Here is a 19,824-nt window from a genome sequence, read left to right as displayed (position 1 = left end):
TCACTCATAGAAATATAGTCGAGCAAAATGTCTCAAGCGCCATTAGAGGAACAAAAGAAGGCCGTGGCCGCATCGGCTGCCGCGCAGCAATCTGATAACATTGCGCATGCTTTGGCGGGTGCAGGGGGAGGTATCCTCTCCATGGTTCTCACGTATGCACTCTCATAAGCTGCAAATATTGTAAGCCATCATCTCTAATACAGATGTTCATAGTTATCCCCTCATTACCCTCTCTACTCGCGCGCAAGTCGAATCAAAGCGCGCCCAAACCTCTACTCTCGACGCCGTGCGACACATCATCCAACGCGAAGGAATCAGCGGCCTCTACTCCGGCTTGAACTCCGCTTTGTTCGGAATCAGTATGACAAACTTCGTATACTATTACTGGTACGAATGGACTCGCGCCGCATTCGAGAAAGCTGCCGAAAAGGCCGGCCGAGCCTCGAAAAAGCTCACAACCGTTGAAGCCATTATCGCAGGCGCCATTGCCGGCAGCGCAACGGTGCTCCTCACAAACCCGATTTGGGTCATCAACACTCGTATGACCGCTCGTCGGAACGAGGCAGATGAGCCAGGATTACCGGGTGGTGAGAAACCAAAGAAGTCCAAATCTACGATTCAGACTCTTCTGGATCTTCTCAAAAATGAAGGACCTACTGCCTTGTTCGCTGGTGTGCTCCCAGCTTTGGTGTTGGTTATCAACCCAATCCTTCAATACACTATCTTTGAGCAATTGAAGAACGTCTTGGAGCGAAAGCGACGAGTTACTCCCAAGGACGCATTTTATCTTGGCGCAATAGGCAAGATTCTCGCTACTACCATCACTTACCCGTATATCACTGTCAAGAGTCGTATGCACGTTGCCAGCAAGAACGATCCCCGTCAGACTCTTAACGGAAGTTTGAAGAAGATTATCAATGAGGAGGGATACACAGGTCTCTACAAGGGTATGACTTGCAGGCGCTCGTTAGCAATAATCCTGTCTGACAATTTTTAGGTATCGTGCCCAAGGTGACCCAAAGCGCCATCACCGCTGCGTTTCTCTTTGCGTTCAAGGACGTTCTATACGATGTCATGGTAGCCGCTCGCCGACGCCGCTCAATCGCCAAGTAAAGCCAAAGTGAGCAAAAATAAAACGCTAGCTGAAAGTGGCGTATTGCGGCTCGGAAGATATAGTGGATGTCCTTGTGCGAGAGGTTGATTACCATCCACCAAACTAGCCGGCCCTATAGCCACAGCTTGTGGCTTTTTCTGCAATCGATTGCACATACTGCCGGTTGCATTCTATCGACTTCATCGACTTTGCCAATATTTTAGAGGAGATGATTTCACCATATACCACCAGGCGCATAAATTGGCGCGTTGTATCAATAGTATAGTTGTCCGTTATGATTGCGCAAAACCCAATGTTCATGTATATTTTTTGAAGTTTCGTCGACTTCTCGTGTAGAAGATATGCTGTAAAAGGTTACATACAGACATCGATTACTTAACTAGCTTTCTCTTTTCGTTCGGTTCGCCTTGCCCATTGTAACTGCGCTTTCTCGCCAGTCATCCAAGTACCTCGACGAGCTAACACAAACATTTTAACATACATACTCCTGACCGTGAGCATTGATGAGTCCTCGTAGTCGTAGCAATAGTTTTTTCAGTGGAGCGTCAGAGACCCAATCCATAATCGCGTTCGCTTCGTAGGCAGCCCTAGGTCTAAGGTTCCTTACAAAAATCGCTCCCTTTTCTGTGCTCACATTGAACGCAAGTCTAGCCACTGGGACCAATTGCAGCTTTATTCTCTCGTTGTCATTTTCGGAATTTTTGCAGTCACGAAGATCGCCCATGGGAGATTTTTCCACTGTTTGGTCTCCGCTCTACTTCTTCGGTTTTGAATGATGCAGGGATGTCCTCAGTAGAAGTATATGCTTTCTTAATGTCCACGCACAGCGTTTTTATCGCACTGAGTTTATCTTGCTCAAACACACCCTCCTCTGATGATTATTCTGATCTTTTTGGTCTCTCACCCTGATAGCGTAGCAACCATATGCCTCGTATCAAGGTACCTCCGAATTTTTCAGTTGACTGAGATCATCTTTGATCCGAAAACCTCTTCGGTAGAGGTATGCCTCTATAGCCCAATTCATATCATCAATTGTCATCTTTGGGCTACCGGTCATTTCAGCTTGATAAGTTCGTAAAATAGTTGAAATCGCAGACCAGTTAGCAGTGTAAAACGGACGAAGCCCTTGAGGGTTTGTCACAGATTCAGCAGCCAATTGCAATATTGTACGCCCCTTCTTCGTCCATAGCGTTGTTTGTAAGAAGGGAGATTGTATGAAAATGTGTTGGACCTTGTGATCTGCTATAGTCGCTTCGACGAGGAACTTAGCACACCAACATATAGTGAAAATATCAAGAGAAATCATTTCGTGATCGCGTAGATGGTGATGCCGGTACCATTTTACATCAAGACCTAGATCCAGCAGAATAACCTGCAGGCTGCTGCTCACAAGTCATTCTGGATTGGTGTCTAACCTATATCGTTTTCCCAGGTACTGCCTGCAGGATCATACGACCATATCAATGAATTGGTCTTGTTGGGTCCACTTTCTTTAAAATCCGGAGGGTAGCACATCTTCGGCATCTTCTACCGCCCAAAGAGATTGATTAAGTATGATACCTATTCGGGCATCAACACTGCCGACTGGCTCGACGATGTCACACGCGAGATTCTACGTAGACTCCTTACACCAACTCCTGTAGGTCAAAATTACGGCTTGCCTGTATCAGAAGCAGAGAGAGGKTCTTGAATTCGAATAGCACCACCAGCTTGGCATTCTATCTATCCCTAACGATTTGTAGGTAATCCACTTGGTCCTTTGCAATATATCTCCCTTTAAATTACTGCACACGACTCCTCGGGACTTTTGTTCTTGTGCTGAAATGTGGTCAGTCTCCTCTGTCATTCCTTATGCACGAATTTGCTGTATAAATCCTCTTGGTATAGTCTACATTTTTCTATGGTATCTAATGAGCTCTCTTATCAATACACATTTTCTATGTAATGATGGAGTCAGAAAGGGAGGACACTGCGTAGCATTGAAGAATATGAGATGAATGCCGAAGAGTAGTCTTGGGGACTTAGGGGCCTAGGTAGTTCCAATCCGAGAGTCTGCCCTTGGTAGACCCGATGCTACGGACTGTATATTATGGGACCGCTTGTTGTTACGCTTTTGCTAGTTATTTTATTGCTTTATATTATTTTGGAGGTTTGTACAGTCTGTCATAAGGTATAAAGTAACCTCTATTTGCAATTATAACCAGCATTGTTCCCCAAGGCTGTGATTAAGCTACAGATGGACGTGTGTAATTGTTAGGTATTTTACCTTTTTCGTTCTGTTATAGTTTATATAATTAATTTTGACCTTCACAAATTAAATAAAATAAATAAAAAGGCACTTGTAAGTAGCTAGGTTTGCGGATAAAAAAGTTGAGGGGAACGAAGGGAATCGAACCCCTGGCCTCTCCCATTCTAGACTTTTTCCCAAAGGGAGAATCATACCACTAGACCACGTTCCCGGCAATGATAACATTGTTCCTTAAAAGACCCCCTATTTTTGTAAGAACTTATCACCCAGATATGAATTACACACCTAACTGTAGGGCGCGTTTTCCAACCTGTAAGTGGAAATTTGCTAGAATCGAAGAGGTCTTGATACATGTTGCTCGTTCAGGTACCTGCTCTAATATGACTCCTGAAGAAGCCGTTTTGCCTCATCGAGAACAACGTGGGTTATGCTGAGAGCACATGCGTCTGCGCCTGGCGTGTGGGCGACGCGCTTTCCTTCCGCGACGGCCATCTCGTCTGGATATTGTTATCATACAGTACTCTCTCACTACGTTCCACTTACTTTTCCCTTCTCTTCCCTTTCTCACTATTACCCTCCTCTTTAGCGAACTGCCACTTTTTGGACTTAGCGATCCATCTGACTTAGCGATCCATCTCCAATTTCGACTTGAATTAGTGGCGTTCTCTTGGTTGGTCTTCTCCAGAGACTTGCGATATCCATATTCTACTTCGTTTTCAACTTGAGAGACTCATTACCATGTGAAAAATCTCGTGGTGAATGATTCTGACTTATTTCTCATCTCACTGATACGTGCTCAGCCTACATTTGAATTAAATCTGAAGCACAAGTCACTTGGCGCATACGACGACCGTCTCACTTCACCGAATATCATTCCTCCTTACCTATTCAGAAAACCATGAAATTACGATGATATGAGCAGCTCGGACGAAGACCAAGATGCAGAGAATCTGCTCTCTACATTTCAATCCCATCATCGACCGCCGATCAACAAAGAACCTTCAGCTTTGTTCTCAAACATTGGATACCGAGCAACCCCACCGAAACGAAGAGGCAGACCGCCGAAAGGTTCTCCCATAATTGACCTGGTGGACTCTGAGGGTTCGCAACAACATAACATTCCGCGGAGACCAAGAGGGAGGCCTAAGAAGAATCGAGTAGAGTCTGATGACTTGGATAACTCGCAACCTGTTCAGAATGTAGTGAGCAGACGACCACAAGCGGGATCGTCAATGGAATCCCCAGGTGGACTATCAGCCGACGCACGACAAAGTTCAGGACTTCAGACGAGTCATACGACACACGATAACTCGGCTGGCTTTCACCGCAGCAACCAACATGCTAAGAGCTCGACACCCCAACAAAGTGCTGTCTCTCGCTCGAGACGGTCCAGGACTCAGGTCGACAATTATTACTCCAATACCAACTATTCAGGATACGTGTCTGGGGGCGAGGAAGAAACCAGGTCTGAATCGCAACCACGATCAAGGTCTATTGATCGCAACTCGTGTTCCGTAGTGCCACCTACCCCCAGAAAGCCGGAAAGAAGGAGATTCCGTGTCATTTTTGACTCTCAAGGAATTCGCGTTATTCGACATGGATTTTCTAAAGTACAAGATATACCTAATCTTCCTGACATGATTCCCTATTTACCGCAAACCAAGCCCTCTAGCTACGCGCGCCATTTCAGAAACAACCGGCACATCTCCCTGCTCCACGTCTCATTCAGCGAAGATGAAGTATCGGCTGTCATTGGGCTATTGACACCTTACAGCGTTGACCCACGTTTGTCTGAAATGAGCCAGGCGGATCAGGTCATACATATTGTCCAATCAATACACAGCAGTCGTTTGGAACAGGGGTTTCTGAGGAGATTACCTCAAATGATGCGACTCCAAAAGCTTCTCAACCTGCAAGGCTTTGATAATCTCATTGCATATCAGGTTGCGGACTCTGCGGACCCGTTGATCGACAACCTGTGTCATGAGATGCTATCGGAGAAAAGCACATTTGCTCAAACATCACATTTACTTTCACTGGCAGGAGCCCTTAGCAGGCGCTATGAGGCAGATATACAGGCATTTCTTGTGGACGCGAGACTGGGGAATATCCCAGCAAGACCGTACTATGTCAGTGCTAGCCAAGAACATGCCTCGATACGGAGGAGCGAACACCGTTCGTCGGCACTTAATAGATGGCCCAAGTCTTTAACTGAAAAGTATAGCTTGCGGAAAACTCTCACATGGAAAGGAGCATCTAACGATGTTCTGAATTTGGCTTGGTCCCCCGATGGCAGCAAATTTGCTGTAGGTGCAGCGGCGCAATGCGACGAGCACAATATGCAGTACAACCGGTCCAACAATTTGATACTGGGTGATTACACGCGAAAAACCATCAAGGAGCTGCCGGACCATCGTGAACCGTACCCTGTCGCAAACCACAACAACTCTCATTTATATATGAGTGTTACAGCTGTGCAATGGTTCGACGACATTCTTTACACATCTAGCTATGACAAGACTGTCAAGATTTGGGATGTGTCGTCGTTCCTTGATGCAAGCTGTCAGGTGACCCTTCGACATAACCACAAGGTTCAAATCATGGCGCGGTCACCGTCAATCGCCAGCCCACTTGCAACAGGAACAGATTCAACTTTGCACTTGTGGCATCTTGATAGTTTTAACCAAACATGCCTCGATTTGGATTACATGGCGCAACGCCTCACAAGAAATCCCCGTGCAATCAAAGAAGCCGACTTCACACCTTCATCATTAGCGTGGGGTTTGTCGCCCCTCACTCAGGATCTACTCGTTGCTGGCTTCTCTGGCAGAAGTTATTATGATGGAGATGCATGTCGGGAAGGCTTGCTGGCCGCGTGGAAGGTAGCTCAAGACTCCTTAGTACCCGTACCATTACAACCAAATGCGCAGAATATTTTCGACGTGAAATCTCATCCTTTCCTTCCCTGGTTTGCGACTGGTAGCTCAGTCTCTGCGGTAGGCACGAACGGAAGGGGCAGAGACATTCGGTCGTTGGTGCGAATCTATGAGCCGTCAAACAAGCCGAGGTATGCCATTGAGTTTGACTGCCCGGCTCTTGATATTAACGACGTCTCATTTTGTCCCGTGGATCGATTGCACATATCGGCTAGTTGCACTGATGGCATTACCTACGTATGGGACTTCCGAAAGCCGTCCGAGATACTGCACAGACTCTGTCATGGGGACGCCATCAATCAGCTTGACGAGGAACTCACGAGAGAACAAGCAGATGTCGGGGTTCGTGTTGCTTTGTGGGGTAATGGGTCTGACGAGTTTATCACAGGCGGATCTGATGGTGTTCTCCGGTCATGGGACATCCGCCGCGCACCTGAAGATGTATACGTGCGAGACGTTGCTGTGATTGAGGATGAAATCATGTCAGGCGCTTGGTCGCCAGACAAGTCGACACTGCTCATCGGGGATGCCGCTGGGGGGATTCATATCCTTGAGCCAGGTTTGAGTTCAGATCCCGTAGAGCAACTGCGTTACGAAATCCCACGCGACACTGAGCTATCGGCGCCTTCCGATTCCGGAAAAGCGATTGGAAAATTGCTTTTACAGACCGGACAACTCATTCAGCATCCTCGTTATGGGGTCGGCAAAGGACCAGCCTACCAGGGCCCATATGCCGCTTGGGCTCGGCCAGACGAAACACCCAAAGATTTGCTAGCAATAACGCCACTGATTGCAGAAATACAGGCTTTGCAGCTCGATCAAGGCAGAGGCAGTTTACCTGCCGGCGACCATACGGTTGATGAACTGAGGAAGACTGCGGAAGTTCGTAATCGCGATACGAGCCTGCTTAAGCGAAAAGACAGTTCTCATTACCGGCCAAAGAAGAAACATCGGGTCAAAGACAACATCAAAGATCATGTAATTAACCTCTGCAGCGATGAAGAGGAAGATGTCAAGCCAGTTAAAGCATCTCGCGTGTCGGCCAAGCCTCCCATTTGTATCGACCTTACTGGAGACACTGACGACGAAAATGATGCGCGAAAGCAGATGAAGCAAGAAGAGGATTCGGATGATGCTGCAGAGGATTATTGGTTTCCGGATAGTGGTGAAATAGACCCGAACATCCGGGATTCAGAGTAGTTGGAGTAGTAGGAGCTTGAATATGCTTATGATATCAGGGGTACTACGACTATCTATATCTTGTGGCTGGGCTCTCTTGTATCTGATACTCCAATCAACAGAAGATATCCAATAACCAATGTAAATAATACAATATAATATAACAAATAATGAGCGTATCCAGATAAGGAGATGTGGCTGTGTAACCGCCAAGCCGTTGAGCTAGAAGCTGCCGCTGATTCCGTCATGTTCTCTACGTTAAGTTACCCGACTTCCACACGCATCGCCACAGCCAGGCAGGTACGATTTCTCTCTCATAAATAGTTGGACAGACCTGAAGAATCTATCTTCCAAAATTTACTCACTCATCATCAATCAGTCGTTCAACTTGTCCTCACAACCTACTCCCTCGCCAATTTCAACTTTTACCCCATGTCTTTTGCCCCTCCTCCAGGACCGCCGCCTCCGCCTGTCCCACCAGGTTGGAAGGCCCAGTTCGACGACCGCTACAAATCATGGTACGCATCTCAATAATCTTTTCTTGCAATCCAATGTACTGATTTTAACAGGTACTTCGTCAACCTCAAAACAGGCGTCTCTCAATGGACACCCCCAGAAGAACACGACCACCCCGCACCACCAGACAGCGGTGCGCCACCATCATACCATGACTCTGGCCCAGCGAACCCCGCCATCGCCGCAGAAGCAGCTCGCGATGAGAAAAAGACCTCTCATCTAGCATCCAACAATCCTTATAGCTCCGGCGGTGCTGGTGGCGCATCAAGCCGTCAAAGCGTGGAAGATGACGCTAGACTCGCTGCACAACTACAAGCCGAAGAAGATGCGCGTGCTAGCGGCAATCGGGATCGTGGGGAGAATTCGGGGTATTATAACAACTCTTCAAACAATAATCTGTCACAACCTCCTATTCCGCCTCGACCTACTTCATCTAGCGGATATGATCAGCAGCAACAGCAGTCGTCGTCGGGTAGCCGTGGCTTCTTGGGCAAACTGCTTGGCAAATCGTCAAATAAGCAATACAACACTCCTCCTCCCCAGGGACAGTACCCGCCTCAGCAGGGTGGATATGGAGGTTATGGTTCGCCACCACCTCCTCCTCAGGGATACGGAGGTTACCCGCCTCAGGGAGGTTACTACCCCCCTCAACAAGGCTACTATCCACCTCAACAAGGATATTACCCGCAACAGGGCTATGCACAGCAACCCCCTAAGAAATCAGGAGGTCTAGGTACAGCCGGCACTGCTGCATTGGGTATTGGCGGTGGTCTGCTTGCTGGTGCTTTGATTACAGACGCTATTGAGGATCATGATCAGTCCGAATATCAGCAGGGGTATGACCAGGGTTATGATAATGGTTATGATAACGGTGGCGGTGATGACTTCGGTGGTGGTGATTTTTAGTCTTCTAGTCTTCTTGCATCATCTCATACTCTTTTGTTGCTCTGATAGCTTTGCGTTTTGCTTCATGTATGAAGTTGTTGCTATGATCCTGTTATGACGAATACCTTACCTGCTTTGCTTCATTCAGTGCATATTCATAGGTTTCCTTTTCGAGCGATGGCAAACAATTACGATGAGTTGAAATGATATATTAAATATTATGAACGTGATCTCTAAACATTGCGTACACAGAGATATCTGATTTCGACCAAATCTGGAATTACCGAATTTGGAGACTTATGGATGTATATGTCTATCTGTCCGACGACGACGAGACTCCTGTGCTTAACATTCTGGGAATTGTTTAGGACATATTGTACTCAGGGATCATCTTTTAGTGTCTAAAAGTGCCTCCTCAGACCATTATAGAAGTCACTGACAAGTCCACGTGTACCTACAGTACCACGAACTAAGTGTTCGCACCCTTTGTGCGGGTACTAGGGGGGTGCGGACACTTATTTCATCCCACTGTATATATACCATCAAAGTACCATCCCACATGTATAACGGGGCCTCGGTTTTGTCTAGTAGTCTAACTTCTGCTTTGATTAAGTTCCTCAATAAAACCAAAATACATACAAATGTAACTACCAACTCATTACCTCTCTTAGTCCAATGATTCTGCAATGTCGAAATCACTTCCTAAGTAGTTGGCTTCGTTTTTCAGTCAGACAACTCATCATCGTTCAATTCTTGCGCCCTGTAGACTCAATTTATAAAGGGCTTTTATTATCCGGGTACTTAGGTACCTTCAAGGTTGTGCGTCGCTCTTATACATTGGAACTGCATATCCTCGAAGCCACTCAGCGATCTCCGGATGACGGAATTTCTCTGCATGAGTTGCTGCTTCTTGACAGACTTGCCACAAATCGTGAAGACCACCATAATGATCCAGGAGTAGTTGCAGCATGTCTTCTCGGCCAAACAGTGCAGCGTTGTTTATCGCCATTGTGTTATATGAAAGTGGAGTAACTGCAGGGACATGTGCTCTGCGTCGAAGAAGCTCTGCTGCAATTCTAATATTACCTGTCCTTGCCGCTACTGCGAGTGCCCTAGAAGCGCCTCTGATAGTGCCTCTTTCCAGCAGAAAGAGTGCGAGCTCATATCCCCCAGATTTGATCGCCATGAAGAGAGCGGAGTCCATCCAGTGACAACCCGGTACCTTTATTTCTGCGCCAATCTTGAGTAGATATCTAATCAGTTTCATTTTCCCGCTCTTGACTACCATTTTCAACATGGTCGTATTATCAAATGGTTCGACGATATTCACGTCAGCACCAACTTCCAATAGCCAATCAATTATCGTTTTCAGGTGATCTTCCTCGATATCATCCTTACCATTTTGGGTTATGTGGATAGAAAACTGGCTCCATGCGTAAAGAATGTATTTCGAGTGTAATTTCTCAGGAAGGTCGGACATGATGCGTTGTATCAATCTCAATATCACAGTGCTGCCTTGTTTGTCATACACGTAAGTCACCCCCAGAGCCACAGCCTCTTTATGGAGATATAGATGGCCCAACTCAGCATACTTCTGAAATAGCAAAAAAATGATTTCATGGTGACATCTTTGTTCTAATGCAAAACAAAGAGTGTCGGAGGAGGAGGAGGAGGAGGAGGAGAGGGATGGCGTTCTGGGGCAACGGGGGTTGACTTCTGCACCCGAATCCAGAAGCAGTTTCACCATTTCTAAGTTTTGACTGGCGATCGGCCAGGTCAAGGCACTGATTGCGTCCCAAATGTGTCGACTACTTGGAAGAAATCCGACATAGTAGGAGTTAACATTATTTCCGAGTTTCAGAAGGTAACGAGCACCATCGACCCAGCAAAATTTCGCTGCTGCACAGATAGTAGGCATGCCACCGAGGATAGTATCTCCAGACACACGCTCTAATAAGAACTCAAGATAGAATATGTTCTTTCCTGATATTGCAGCGCCGATGGTTGACAGACCCTCCTTTTCTGATGGTGGAGCATTGATATCAGCATTTGACCTTAAGAGCAGCGCCGCAACCTCAGAATGGTCGTTTTTGATGGCTGCTTGTAGAGCAGTCAATCCCCTTTTGAATCCCGCAGGGGCATTCACATCCGCATTCATGTCTAGGAGTAGCTGCACCATTTCGAAATTTCCACTTTCAGCCGCAGCCTGTAAAGCTGTTCTGCCATTTATCCTTCCAGGAGGGGCATTGATATCGGCCCCTTTCTCAATGAGCACCGAAATTATCTCCGGAAAATTCAATCGAGCAGCCGTCTGCAATGGCGTATCTCCCCAGTTGGATGGGACTCTTGAGTCAGGATGAGCACCTTCTGAGAGAAGGCGGCGTACGAGGAACATGTTTCTGTTTTGAACGCTGTATTGGAGTGCAGTATGATACGGGATGGTCTGGTAATTTGGAGAATAGCAAATCGAGTCATCATATATGGACTTGAGATCTGCAGTCTCGGGCATATCTTCGGCCTTCAAATGAGAGAGTGGAGAGCGGTCAACAAGCGCTCCATGGCCTAACAGTAGCTCAACCATTGGAATATTGTCCAACTCGCAAGCAATTTGAATCGGCGTTTTGGCGACGCAGTTGTGCTTTTCCCAGTTCTTGGTAGTCAACTTATAAGTGATTGACCAGTCATGCTTGTTCTGATCAGCATACGGAACATTGACTTCTGCTCCATTTTCGATCAGAAATTTGGCCATTTTAAACTGCGCCGTGTGTATTGCTGCTTGTAACGGAGTCCCAAAGTAGTCTTTCATATATTCATTGACTGATGATCCTGCTTTCAAAAGCATGTCCACGGCTTCTAGATTCCCTGCTTCTGCAGCAATGACTAGAAGAGAAATTGGCCTGCCTATGAACGTGTAATCCGTATTTGCGTTGAAAGAGATAATGGTCCGCAAAATCTCTGAATTATTTGTATTCCTTGGTAAATGTGCGTCCCATGAGAAGTAACTTTGAATACAGGAAAGGTTGCCACGTAGGTAAAAGCGAGGAAGAAAGCCTGCTCTACAGAGCAAGTGTAGCATCGGCTGGTCCTGATTTTGTGCTGCTATCGTCATACAGGAATCCTATAGATCTTTCAAAACCAATCGTAGGTAGTGGTTGTGGTAATGAACCAGAAGAACCCCTCGTTCAAGAATCTCCTCGACGAGCTTTGTGTCTCCAGAGTTCACAGAGGCTGGAAAGATTTTTCTCATGAAAATCCTGGTCGTGGTTGTCCGGAGATTAAAGATATAAGTAAAGAGAGACCTGTCAAAGTTTTTCAAAAGCCAGTTGACTGCATTGAAAATATGTTCATTTTCAAGTGCATCGTTGTTCGTCAAACAAATAAGATATTGCAAGAATCTCTGCACAGCGGCAAGCTGAGATAGCATACCAAGACCCATATACCCATCTGGAGACCAGATAGCGCCATTTTCGGTATCACTGGGGGGGAAATAAGAAGAGATATATCGACGCTGTTGCTTGCCTGTATCAGGATCTTGAATGAAAATGAACATGTCCAAGCCTTCAAACTTCAAGGCATCCCCGATAGCCATTTGAAGTAATTTGACCCCGAATTGTGGATTGTGTAGGTCATCGAGTTGGCTCGTTTGCAAGTCTCGAATATTATGAATGGTCGACTGGAAGATATTATTGGGGGGCATGTGCACTAGGTAAATGTCATCGTCAGGAAGTACAATCAAGTCCAATGTCCGGCAATGCTTACCAGTGAGGGCTTGAAAATACTTTTGTAAGCTAGACACCGACAAGTTGTCAATGTTCGCAATGTTCGCCCCAGGTGTGATGGATTCGGAAAATTCCTCATAACTAGGAGTGAATACTTGTACACCTTCAGGGGTAGGAATATCTTCCGTATGTTGCAGACGACTGCTAAGGGTCGTATTTCGACCAATCTCCCTTTCCATGTCCTTACATGACATATTCCTCCCACGAATGTTGAAGGCGGTACCCTTGCCTTCCAGGGCTCTCTTCTTTATCTTCTGGTCTGCATACGTGTAGTAAAGGGCATTGGCATATTTCCGCAAACCCCAATGTTTCAACTTCGTAAGATACTGGCTCTTGCTACAGACTTGTCAATGAAGTTGCAGTAGCATCATCATACAGGAAATCATTACGTTGGTACAAAGCCGTGTCTTTCCTTCATAGTATCCATCACCTTTTCCAACGTCCCGTCCGGATCAGTATCGAGAGCAGTGATCTCTTCCCTGTAGCCGTCCCATGTCGACGCTGGAATTCGAGGCGCTTTCGTTGACATTATTGGTGGTAGTAATTCAGTGTGACTGAAGATAGGAAATAATGGGAGGATGGGTGAGATTTTATAAGATTTGGAGGCTCCCTCCCAGCATTAGTTCTGAGTCAATCCTTCTCAGGAAATTTGTAGGAGGCATCTCAAGCGACATGATTGGTGTGTTGCACAATTCGATTTTACTTCAAAGTTTTTTGATTCGCCCAAACCAAAATTCGAATGCACATTGCTTTTTCTTCCCAGGTAATTCCGTAGATTGGAATGTACGGCGTATGCAGCTACGGCCTGCTCGAACTTCATGCTCATTTCGCAAAGCCAGACACGTCATGGTCTCTAGTCAGGCTGATCACGGGCGCCAGAAATATCAGGCGATTCATGCTGTCTTTCCGATGCAGCCTGGTCGTACCAATCCCTGTCCAAGCCTCGTAGAGAAGGAGTTCATTGGTCGAGTCCAAAATCTTTTTTCAATCTACTTGTCTGGCGGTCACGACAAGGTGGGAAAAAAAAGAAAGGAAACCAAAAAACCGTATCTGCCCCAGCCGCATTGTTTTAAGCCCACAAGTTATGATGTCTATTGGACGAATGCAAAATCTCATTTGTTAGCACGCAGGAGCTGTTATAGTTTCTTTAGTGTCTGCCGTTTCGTCAGGATTCTCAAAATCATTCTAAGTTTACCTAATGCCCTAATTGCATCTGATCTTCCCATATTTCCATGTCATTTGGATGATTCCAAAATCTGAAATGCGGAATTCTATAGCCTGGCTGAGCCAAATTTAGTTTGCCAGGCACGTTTTACGCCATTCCCAATTTTTCCTAAATGCTTATTGGATGACTCCATAATATTGTTTCCCTTCCATGTTGTTGACTTCCGACCTTGCAAGGTTGTAAAGCTTTCGAGCTTCCAAATCATGGCACAACCAGAGAAATATATAAACTCCCTTCCAACCCATTGTCCATCCTCCTATCCATGGATGAGTAAGTTCTTCCACTTTCTATTTAAAAAAAAGCATATACTTTTAAGATGGCTTGGCCAACAGAAACCATCATCGCCTTGATAACCCTATTTGTCGCTTGTGTACCATTGTCGATAAAACTTTGGTTTTATGTGAAACGAAAGATACGAAGGAGAACGCCTGGGACAGGTGAGGTCTATAAAAACTCATGTCCGGGTTTTGTACTTCCAAGATTGACTATAACTTAGATCTCTTACCACTCCATCGATTGCCAAGCAACCCAGTACCTCGAACTCTCGCCGAAAACCATATGGATATCCCGGGCTTGTTGATCAATCTCAACCAACTTGAACGGAGTATCGACATGCAAATTGTTTGTTTAGCCCACTGTTAATCAGCCCTCATCAACTGACACTTGCTGTAAATAGTTCMCCTCGCAAAACGTTGCATTCCCCGCCACAAACATTTCTACGTCTGTTGATAATCTGGACACTCTGAGAGTATGTAGTCCTTGTCCAAATTAAGGTGACCAGCCCATGGAACAGACTGATATGACGGACTCTACAGAGAATCACTACTGGTATTTCCTCTATCTCAGTCTGAGCTTCGCTGTACCTGTATCATCAATCAAAACCTTCGAGGATGACAATTCATCTGCAAGAAAACGGCGCGGCTTTTTGGGAGACATTGTACAAATGTATAGAATGATGGAATGAGATGAAGGAATTGAAGAAACATTATATACCGCTTAATACAAAATCCATTTCTCGGAGAAGCGATTACGCATCATCTTGGACGTGTGTTGAGCTGGACACCTTTCTGAAAGGGTGGAGGGTAGCTGCCCCCAGGAGTTTTGATGAATACCTTATTCGACTTTTGACATTGATTTCCCTACTAGAACAAACTTTTTCGCGTGTTATACTTAAAAGAGTACCCGGAATCCAAAACCCACAGAATTTCTCGGCTCATGGCCCTGATTTCTAATCTAAATAATTTTCTCCAATACTTTCCTAGTTGGGAAATACAGGACGCGAAAGTTCCCCACCATTTTGCGCGGGGAAGCTTTGGAGATAGCCAACTAGCCCTCTCGGGACAGACGACGATAACGACATGACTCAACGCAATTGAACAAGAAGTCGGTACGCTCGGTGACCGACAAAGCTAGATCTTAAGCCGAACATATGATTTAAAAGGATCGGAAACAACCATGTTTCCTGATTCAACAGGATTTCGAGATCTGATAGATCGCGACGAACTTATCGGGTTATAAATCTCAAACTTCCTATCTTTCATTCAGTCAAGATACATTCACACAAAGTGTAAAAGAAAATGGCAACAACCGAAGCAGCCCGCGCGGCGTCCCTCGTCGACGCCGAACAAAAAGCAATCCAACTCTTCACCGAGATCGAAAAAACCCTCATCCGGCCCGGCGTAAGCGAAAAGACCATAAGCGACGAAATTCACGCCCTAGGCGTCGAACGCTTCAACGTACGCACTCACTGGCACAAACGCCTGATTCGCAGCGGACCCAACACCCTTCGGCCCTTTGACGACAATCCACCCGACCGTATCGTTCAAGAAGATGATATCCTAGTCGTCGATTTAGGTCCCGTGTTCGAAGAGTGGGAAGCCGATTTTGGGCGTACGTATGTCTTAGGCAATGATCCGAAGAAGATCCGGTTGAGGGATGCCTTGGAGCCGATTTGGTTTCAGGTTAAGGATTGGTATTACAAGCAGCAAGCTACCAAGTCTGGCGACGCAGGTGTCACGGGCGAGGAACTCTATGCGTATGCATGCGAAACGGCTGAGAACGCGGGATTCAAGTTTGGTGCGCCGATAGCTGGACATATTGTTGGTTCTTTCCCGCATGAGCGGATTCCCAGGGACAAGATTACGCTGTATATTACAAAGGGGAATAATGAGGCAATGACTCGACCCGGTAAGGGTGGCCATTTGATGCATTGGATTTTGGAGATTCATCTTCATGACCCAGATGGGGAGTTTGGAGGATTTATGGAGCAGATTTTGACGGCTGGATATTAGTTTCAGATGGACATAGAATTGTGTACGTAGTTGCTTTCCAGGTCTATACTAATTTCCTTGTCTTGCATGCTCTGCTATGCCGTCGAAACGCGATAATAAGCATTCTCACTTTCAAACAGTTTATCTCCTCCGCGCCGCAGCACCCTGTTCCCGCCCTGTAGCCGAACCTGCACCGCCAGCACCACTCATCGGCGAAGATGTCGCACCAGCCATCCAGCCGGCGATATCGAATCCAGGTGCTCCGGCACCAGCGCCGGGATTGGCACTGGCAGTCGCAGCGCGAGTAGCAGATGAGAGAGGACCCGAGCGGGATTGTTTTTCGAATTCTTCACGCATTTCGGGGTCCACTTGAGTCACGTTAGTAGATATTCAGACGAGGGACTGGGCTTGACGTACTGTTCTCAAGCAGTTTTGGAATACCCAATGTGGCCACGAGAGCGAAAACAGACATCAAGATCATAGGATTCTTGAGTAGATCAAGAGGGGAGACTGCAACACATTAGCTTTGATAATGCTAGAAGTTTCTCTCGAAAAATGCGTACACTTCGGCCGTTCCTCATAGAAACCTCGTCTCGCCAAAACCTTCGCCTGCACAACCACATCGATATCCTGTAGTCCCTCCTGACTCTTCAACTTGGTATATCGCTCCAATCCTCGATTATCCCATTGATTACCGCGAAATGTTTCCCAGATCCCCAACACCGTCCCATCGGCGGCAATGTCGACTCTGTACGGCGCGAAAATGTATTCTTTCGATCTGATGTCGAGGAGATATGATTCCGCGCTGGCCGATGACGAAGATGGTAGATCGGTGAATTGGAATTCGGCGTTATGAGTCAGTGGTGCTGAAATGACATGTTTCTGATCGTGAGACAACGACGAAGGTAATGTTGTCAGCGTTGCGTGGGTGTTTGGTGGGAGGACATGGGGGTTCGGGAGGACGTTGTTGGAGGGGATCTGGATTGTGAGCGAGGATGCTGCTGATTGGAGAATGAGGCTTGATGATGATAACAGGGCTATCAGATGCATCAGAGGGCTCTTCATTCTGAAGATGTCCAATGCGCCGGATGAATGTTGTGCTACGTGGTTATCGGATGAGGTGGAAGTCGAACTTCGGGAGCTTCTCCTAAGGTTACCAGCGCCAAGCCTTCCGGCCCACTATCGTATACACTTCGGTGAGGATTGTTAGGGTTACGATTCCGAACAGTTGCAAAAGAATGATTTTGGCTAATGGTATAGATACACAAATTCATACAAAAGGGTTCTACATGGCACTAAAATGTACAGGAATTCGTAGACACGCAGCCTTGATAAGAATGCAATAATTCAACCGGAACAATGCAAATGACCAAGGCTTAAAGCTTGGCCTTTGGAGCGGATTGCTCTTCAGCAAGTTCAGCGTACATGTTGTCAAGTAGCGCGCGGAACTTCTTGACAATAGGAGGACGCTTCATTTTCAATCTGCAGACAATTAGACAAGTTGTAAAAGCGGGAAGTAAAGAACTTACGTTGGCGTCAAAAGCTCATTCTCAATAGTGAACGGTTCAATCATCAAAGTGAACTTTCGTACTCGCTCATATCCAGCAAGCTTGTGCTTCTTCGCAGTTCGGTCGAAATCCTTCAAAATTGCCTTTTTGATCCGGTCGTCATCCAAGACTGACTTGATTTGAGCCAAATCGGTGGGACTGATCTCCTGACCCAAAACTTTACTAGCAAACGGAGCAAAAGTGTCCGGCTGTACTCCGAAAATACCAACCAATGATGTCTGCAGACTGTCTCCGTGCACATAGGCTTGAGCCAAATATGTGTGCTGAGCCATGAGAATACCTTCCAGACGTTCTGGAGAGATATATTCACCCTGTGCCAGCTTGAGGACATTCTTGCGGCGATCAATGATTCTGAACCGGCCCAGCTCATCAATCGTGCAGACATCACCAGTACGGAACCAGCCATCCTCAGTAAAGGCAGAAGCTGTTTCCTCAGGATTCTTGAGGTACTCGCGGAAAATGTGGTTTCCACGTAGCAGCAACTCTCCGCGGGGGAACGGCTTGTCGTCCACAGAGTACTCCATATCAGGGATAGACGCCAAGCAGGCCTCGACACCTGGCGAGATAGCACCACAATTATTGACGGAGCGATCTTCCATGTTCTGCACGAGAGCCATGGCATATGACTCAGTAAGACCGTAGCCCTGCACAAATGATGCTCCCGTGACAGCTCGCATGAAGTTTTGAATAGATGGATCCAAAGGTGCCGAGCCAGTCGCCAAAGTTTTGACCCGATCCATACCCAGAGCACTGGCGACTTTGCGAGTCCAAATGCGGTCATAGATGGCATGTTTCTCGGTCGCGTTAGTCGTGTCTGGGTTTTCGAGATTTGCCAACTTGGTGCTCAAGATATGTCTTGACAGTGCCCCTCTAACGCCCGGGGCATCCACAGTTGCGGTACGAACTGCACCAGCAAACCGGGTATAAAGTCGTGGCACCGACACAAAGGCTGTTGGACGTAACGTTTTCAAATCATCGACCAGTTCCAATATTTCTCCGTGATAGTAACCAAGAGCACCGCCAGCCCAGAAAGACGCTTGCTCAATAAGACGCTCCATAATGTGGGCAAGCGGGAGATACGAAAGCGTGACGTCGTTGTTGCTCCATTTGGTGACAATCACGCTGACGGAAAGGGCCGCTATAGCATTCTTGTGCAGCAATACCACGCCTTTAGGGGGTCCTGTAGTCCCCGAGGTATAGTTGATAGTGACGATGTCTTCGGGAGTAGGTGGATTGTAGGGGCGGTTGAGAGATGCACCTAGCTCCTCCACTTCGTTTAGTGAATAGATTGTCAAGTCGGAGCCACTGGCCATTTCCTGTAATAGAGCACGCTTCGACAGGCCTGGTTGCTCGTTTCCATCAAGCGGATCCAAGCAGACGATAAATTTGAGACTCGGTAGTCTCGACTTCATTTTGATAAGGGTGGGAATGTGTGGGAGAGATGTGACGATGCATGCTAATTCAGCGTGGTTGATGATATATTCGGTTGTATCAGCGCCCAATACGTCGTAGAGCGAGACAGAAAACAGCGACTGTGAGGTGCACGCAAGATCTGTAATCTGCCACTCCGGCCGGTTCTGGCACCAAAGTCCAACACCATGCTTTCCTCCGGGATGGCCATGTTTTTTATGTAATTCCACGAGACCCACTCCTAGGTTCGCTCGTCGTCGTTGAACGGTCTGGTAGTCCTGCCACTGGTAGGGACCGAAGGATTTGGTTTTCGGATCATACGGACGTAGGCCCAAGCACCGACTTTTGGGTATGCGGTTGGCTATTAATCATTTCATCAGTAAAGAGCATCCCAAATGGTACAGAAGTGCAAAGTTACCGGTCGACTCGAACATCTCATGTAGGGTAGTCACCTATCACGTCGTCAGCCACATTGCCACAGGCCATTGATTTATGGACAAGGAAAACATACTGCTGGATCAAGCGTGGTTAGGAGCTCGTGTGAGTGGTTCCATGCTCGATAGACGGGACTTCGACCGGGCTGCGCTGAGCCTGGAATCGGTACAGAGTAAGGGGAACCTTTTGGGGGAGGTTTGCGGAGCTCCTCCGCTTTGGCGATATGTACGGGCTTGGAGAAAAGCATGTTGGATTGTTG

The 19,824-nt window shown here is 46.8% G+C and overlaps 7 protein-coding genes across 7 annotated transcripts; 4 read left to right on the top strand and 3 right to left on the bottom strand.

Annotated features, from left to right (window-relative positions):
- Positions 1–27: 27 nt before the first annotated feature.
- On the top strand, positions 28–1,113 carry BHQ10_003127 (uncharacterized protein; the record flags this gene model as incomplete). Its single annotated transcript, XM_040875349.1, has 3 exons — positions 28–152; positions 214–947; positions 998–1,113. 3 exons carry the CDS (start codon positions 28–30, stop codon positions 1,111–1,113), a joined length of 975 nt encoding a protein of 324 aa, XP_040731631.1.
- A 3,163-nt stretch (positions 1,114–4,276) lies between these two features.
- On the top strand, positions 4,277–7,498 carry BHQ10_003126 (uncharacterized protein; the record flags this gene model as incomplete). The annotated part of the gene is made up of 1 exon (XM_040875348.1): positions 4,277–7,498. One exon carries the CDS (start codon positions 4,277–4,279, stop codon positions 7,496–7,498), a length of 3,222 nt encoding a protein of 1,073 aa, XP_040731630.1.
- Positions 7,499–7,909: 411 nt separating this feature from the next.
- BHQ10_003125 (uncharacterized protein) lies at positions 7,910–8,899 on the top strand (the record flags this gene model as incomplete). Its single annotated transcript, XM_040875347.1, has 2 exons — positions 7,910–7,995; positions 8,047–8,899. 2 exons carry the CDS (start codon positions 7,910–7,912, stop codon positions 8,897–8,899), a joined length of 939 nt encoding a protein of 312 aa, XP_040731629.1.
- Positions 8,900–9,689: 790 nt separating this feature from the next.
- BHQ10_003124 (uncharacterized protein) lies at positions 9,690–13,186 on the bottom strand (the record flags this gene model as incomplete). Its single annotated transcript, XM_040875346.1, has 4 exons — positions 9,690–11,758; positions 12,305–12,580; positions 12,638–12,993; positions 13,047–13,186. The coding sequence occupies 4 exons, from the start codon at positions 13,184–13,186 to the stop codon at positions 9,690–9,692; spliced, it is 2,841 nt and encodes a 946-aa protein (XP_040731628.1).
- Positions 13,187–15,459: 2,273 nt separating this feature from the next.
- Positions 15,460–16,173, top strand: BHQ10_003123 (uncharacterized protein; the record flags this gene model as incomplete). The annotated part of the gene is made up of 1 exon (XM_040875345.1): positions 15,460–16,173. The coding sequence occupies one exon, from the start codon at positions 15,460–15,462 to the stop codon at positions 16,171–16,173; it is 714 nt and encodes a 237-aa protein (XP_040731627.1).
- A 120-nt stretch (positions 16,174–16,293) lies between these two features.
- On the bottom strand, positions 16,294–17,217 carry BHQ10_003122 (uncharacterized protein; the record flags this gene model as incomplete). The annotated part of the gene is made up of 3 exons (XM_040875344.1): positions 16,294–16,520; positions 16,570–16,662; positions 16,716–17,217. 3 exons carry the CDS (start codon positions 17,215–17,217, stop codon positions 16,294–16,296), a joined length of 822 nt encoding a protein of 273 aa, XP_040731626.1.
- Positions 17,218–17,528: 311 nt separating this feature from the next.
- Positions 17,529–19,812, bottom strand: BHQ10_003121 (uncharacterized protein; the record flags this gene model as incomplete). Its single annotated transcript, XM_040875343.1, has 4 exons — positions 17,529–17,634; positions 17,682–19,491; positions 19,549–19,582; positions 19,642–19,812. The coding sequence occupies 4 exons, from the start codon at positions 19,810–19,812 to the stop codon at positions 17,529–17,531; spliced, it is 2,121 nt and encodes a 706-aa protein (XP_040731625.1).
- Positions 19,813–19,824: the final 12 nt, after the last annotated feature.

Source organism: Talaromyces amestolkiae (assembly GCF_001896365.1).
Source record: "Talaromyces amestolkiae strain CIB chromosome Unknown scaffold4.1, whole genome shotgun sequence".
NCBI classification, from domain to species: domain Eukaryota; kingdom Fungi; phylum Ascomycota; class Eurotiomycetes; order Eurotiales; family Trichocomaceae; genus Talaromyces; species Talaromyces amestolkiae.
This window is presented reverse-complemented; position numbering and strand designations above follow the sequence as displayed.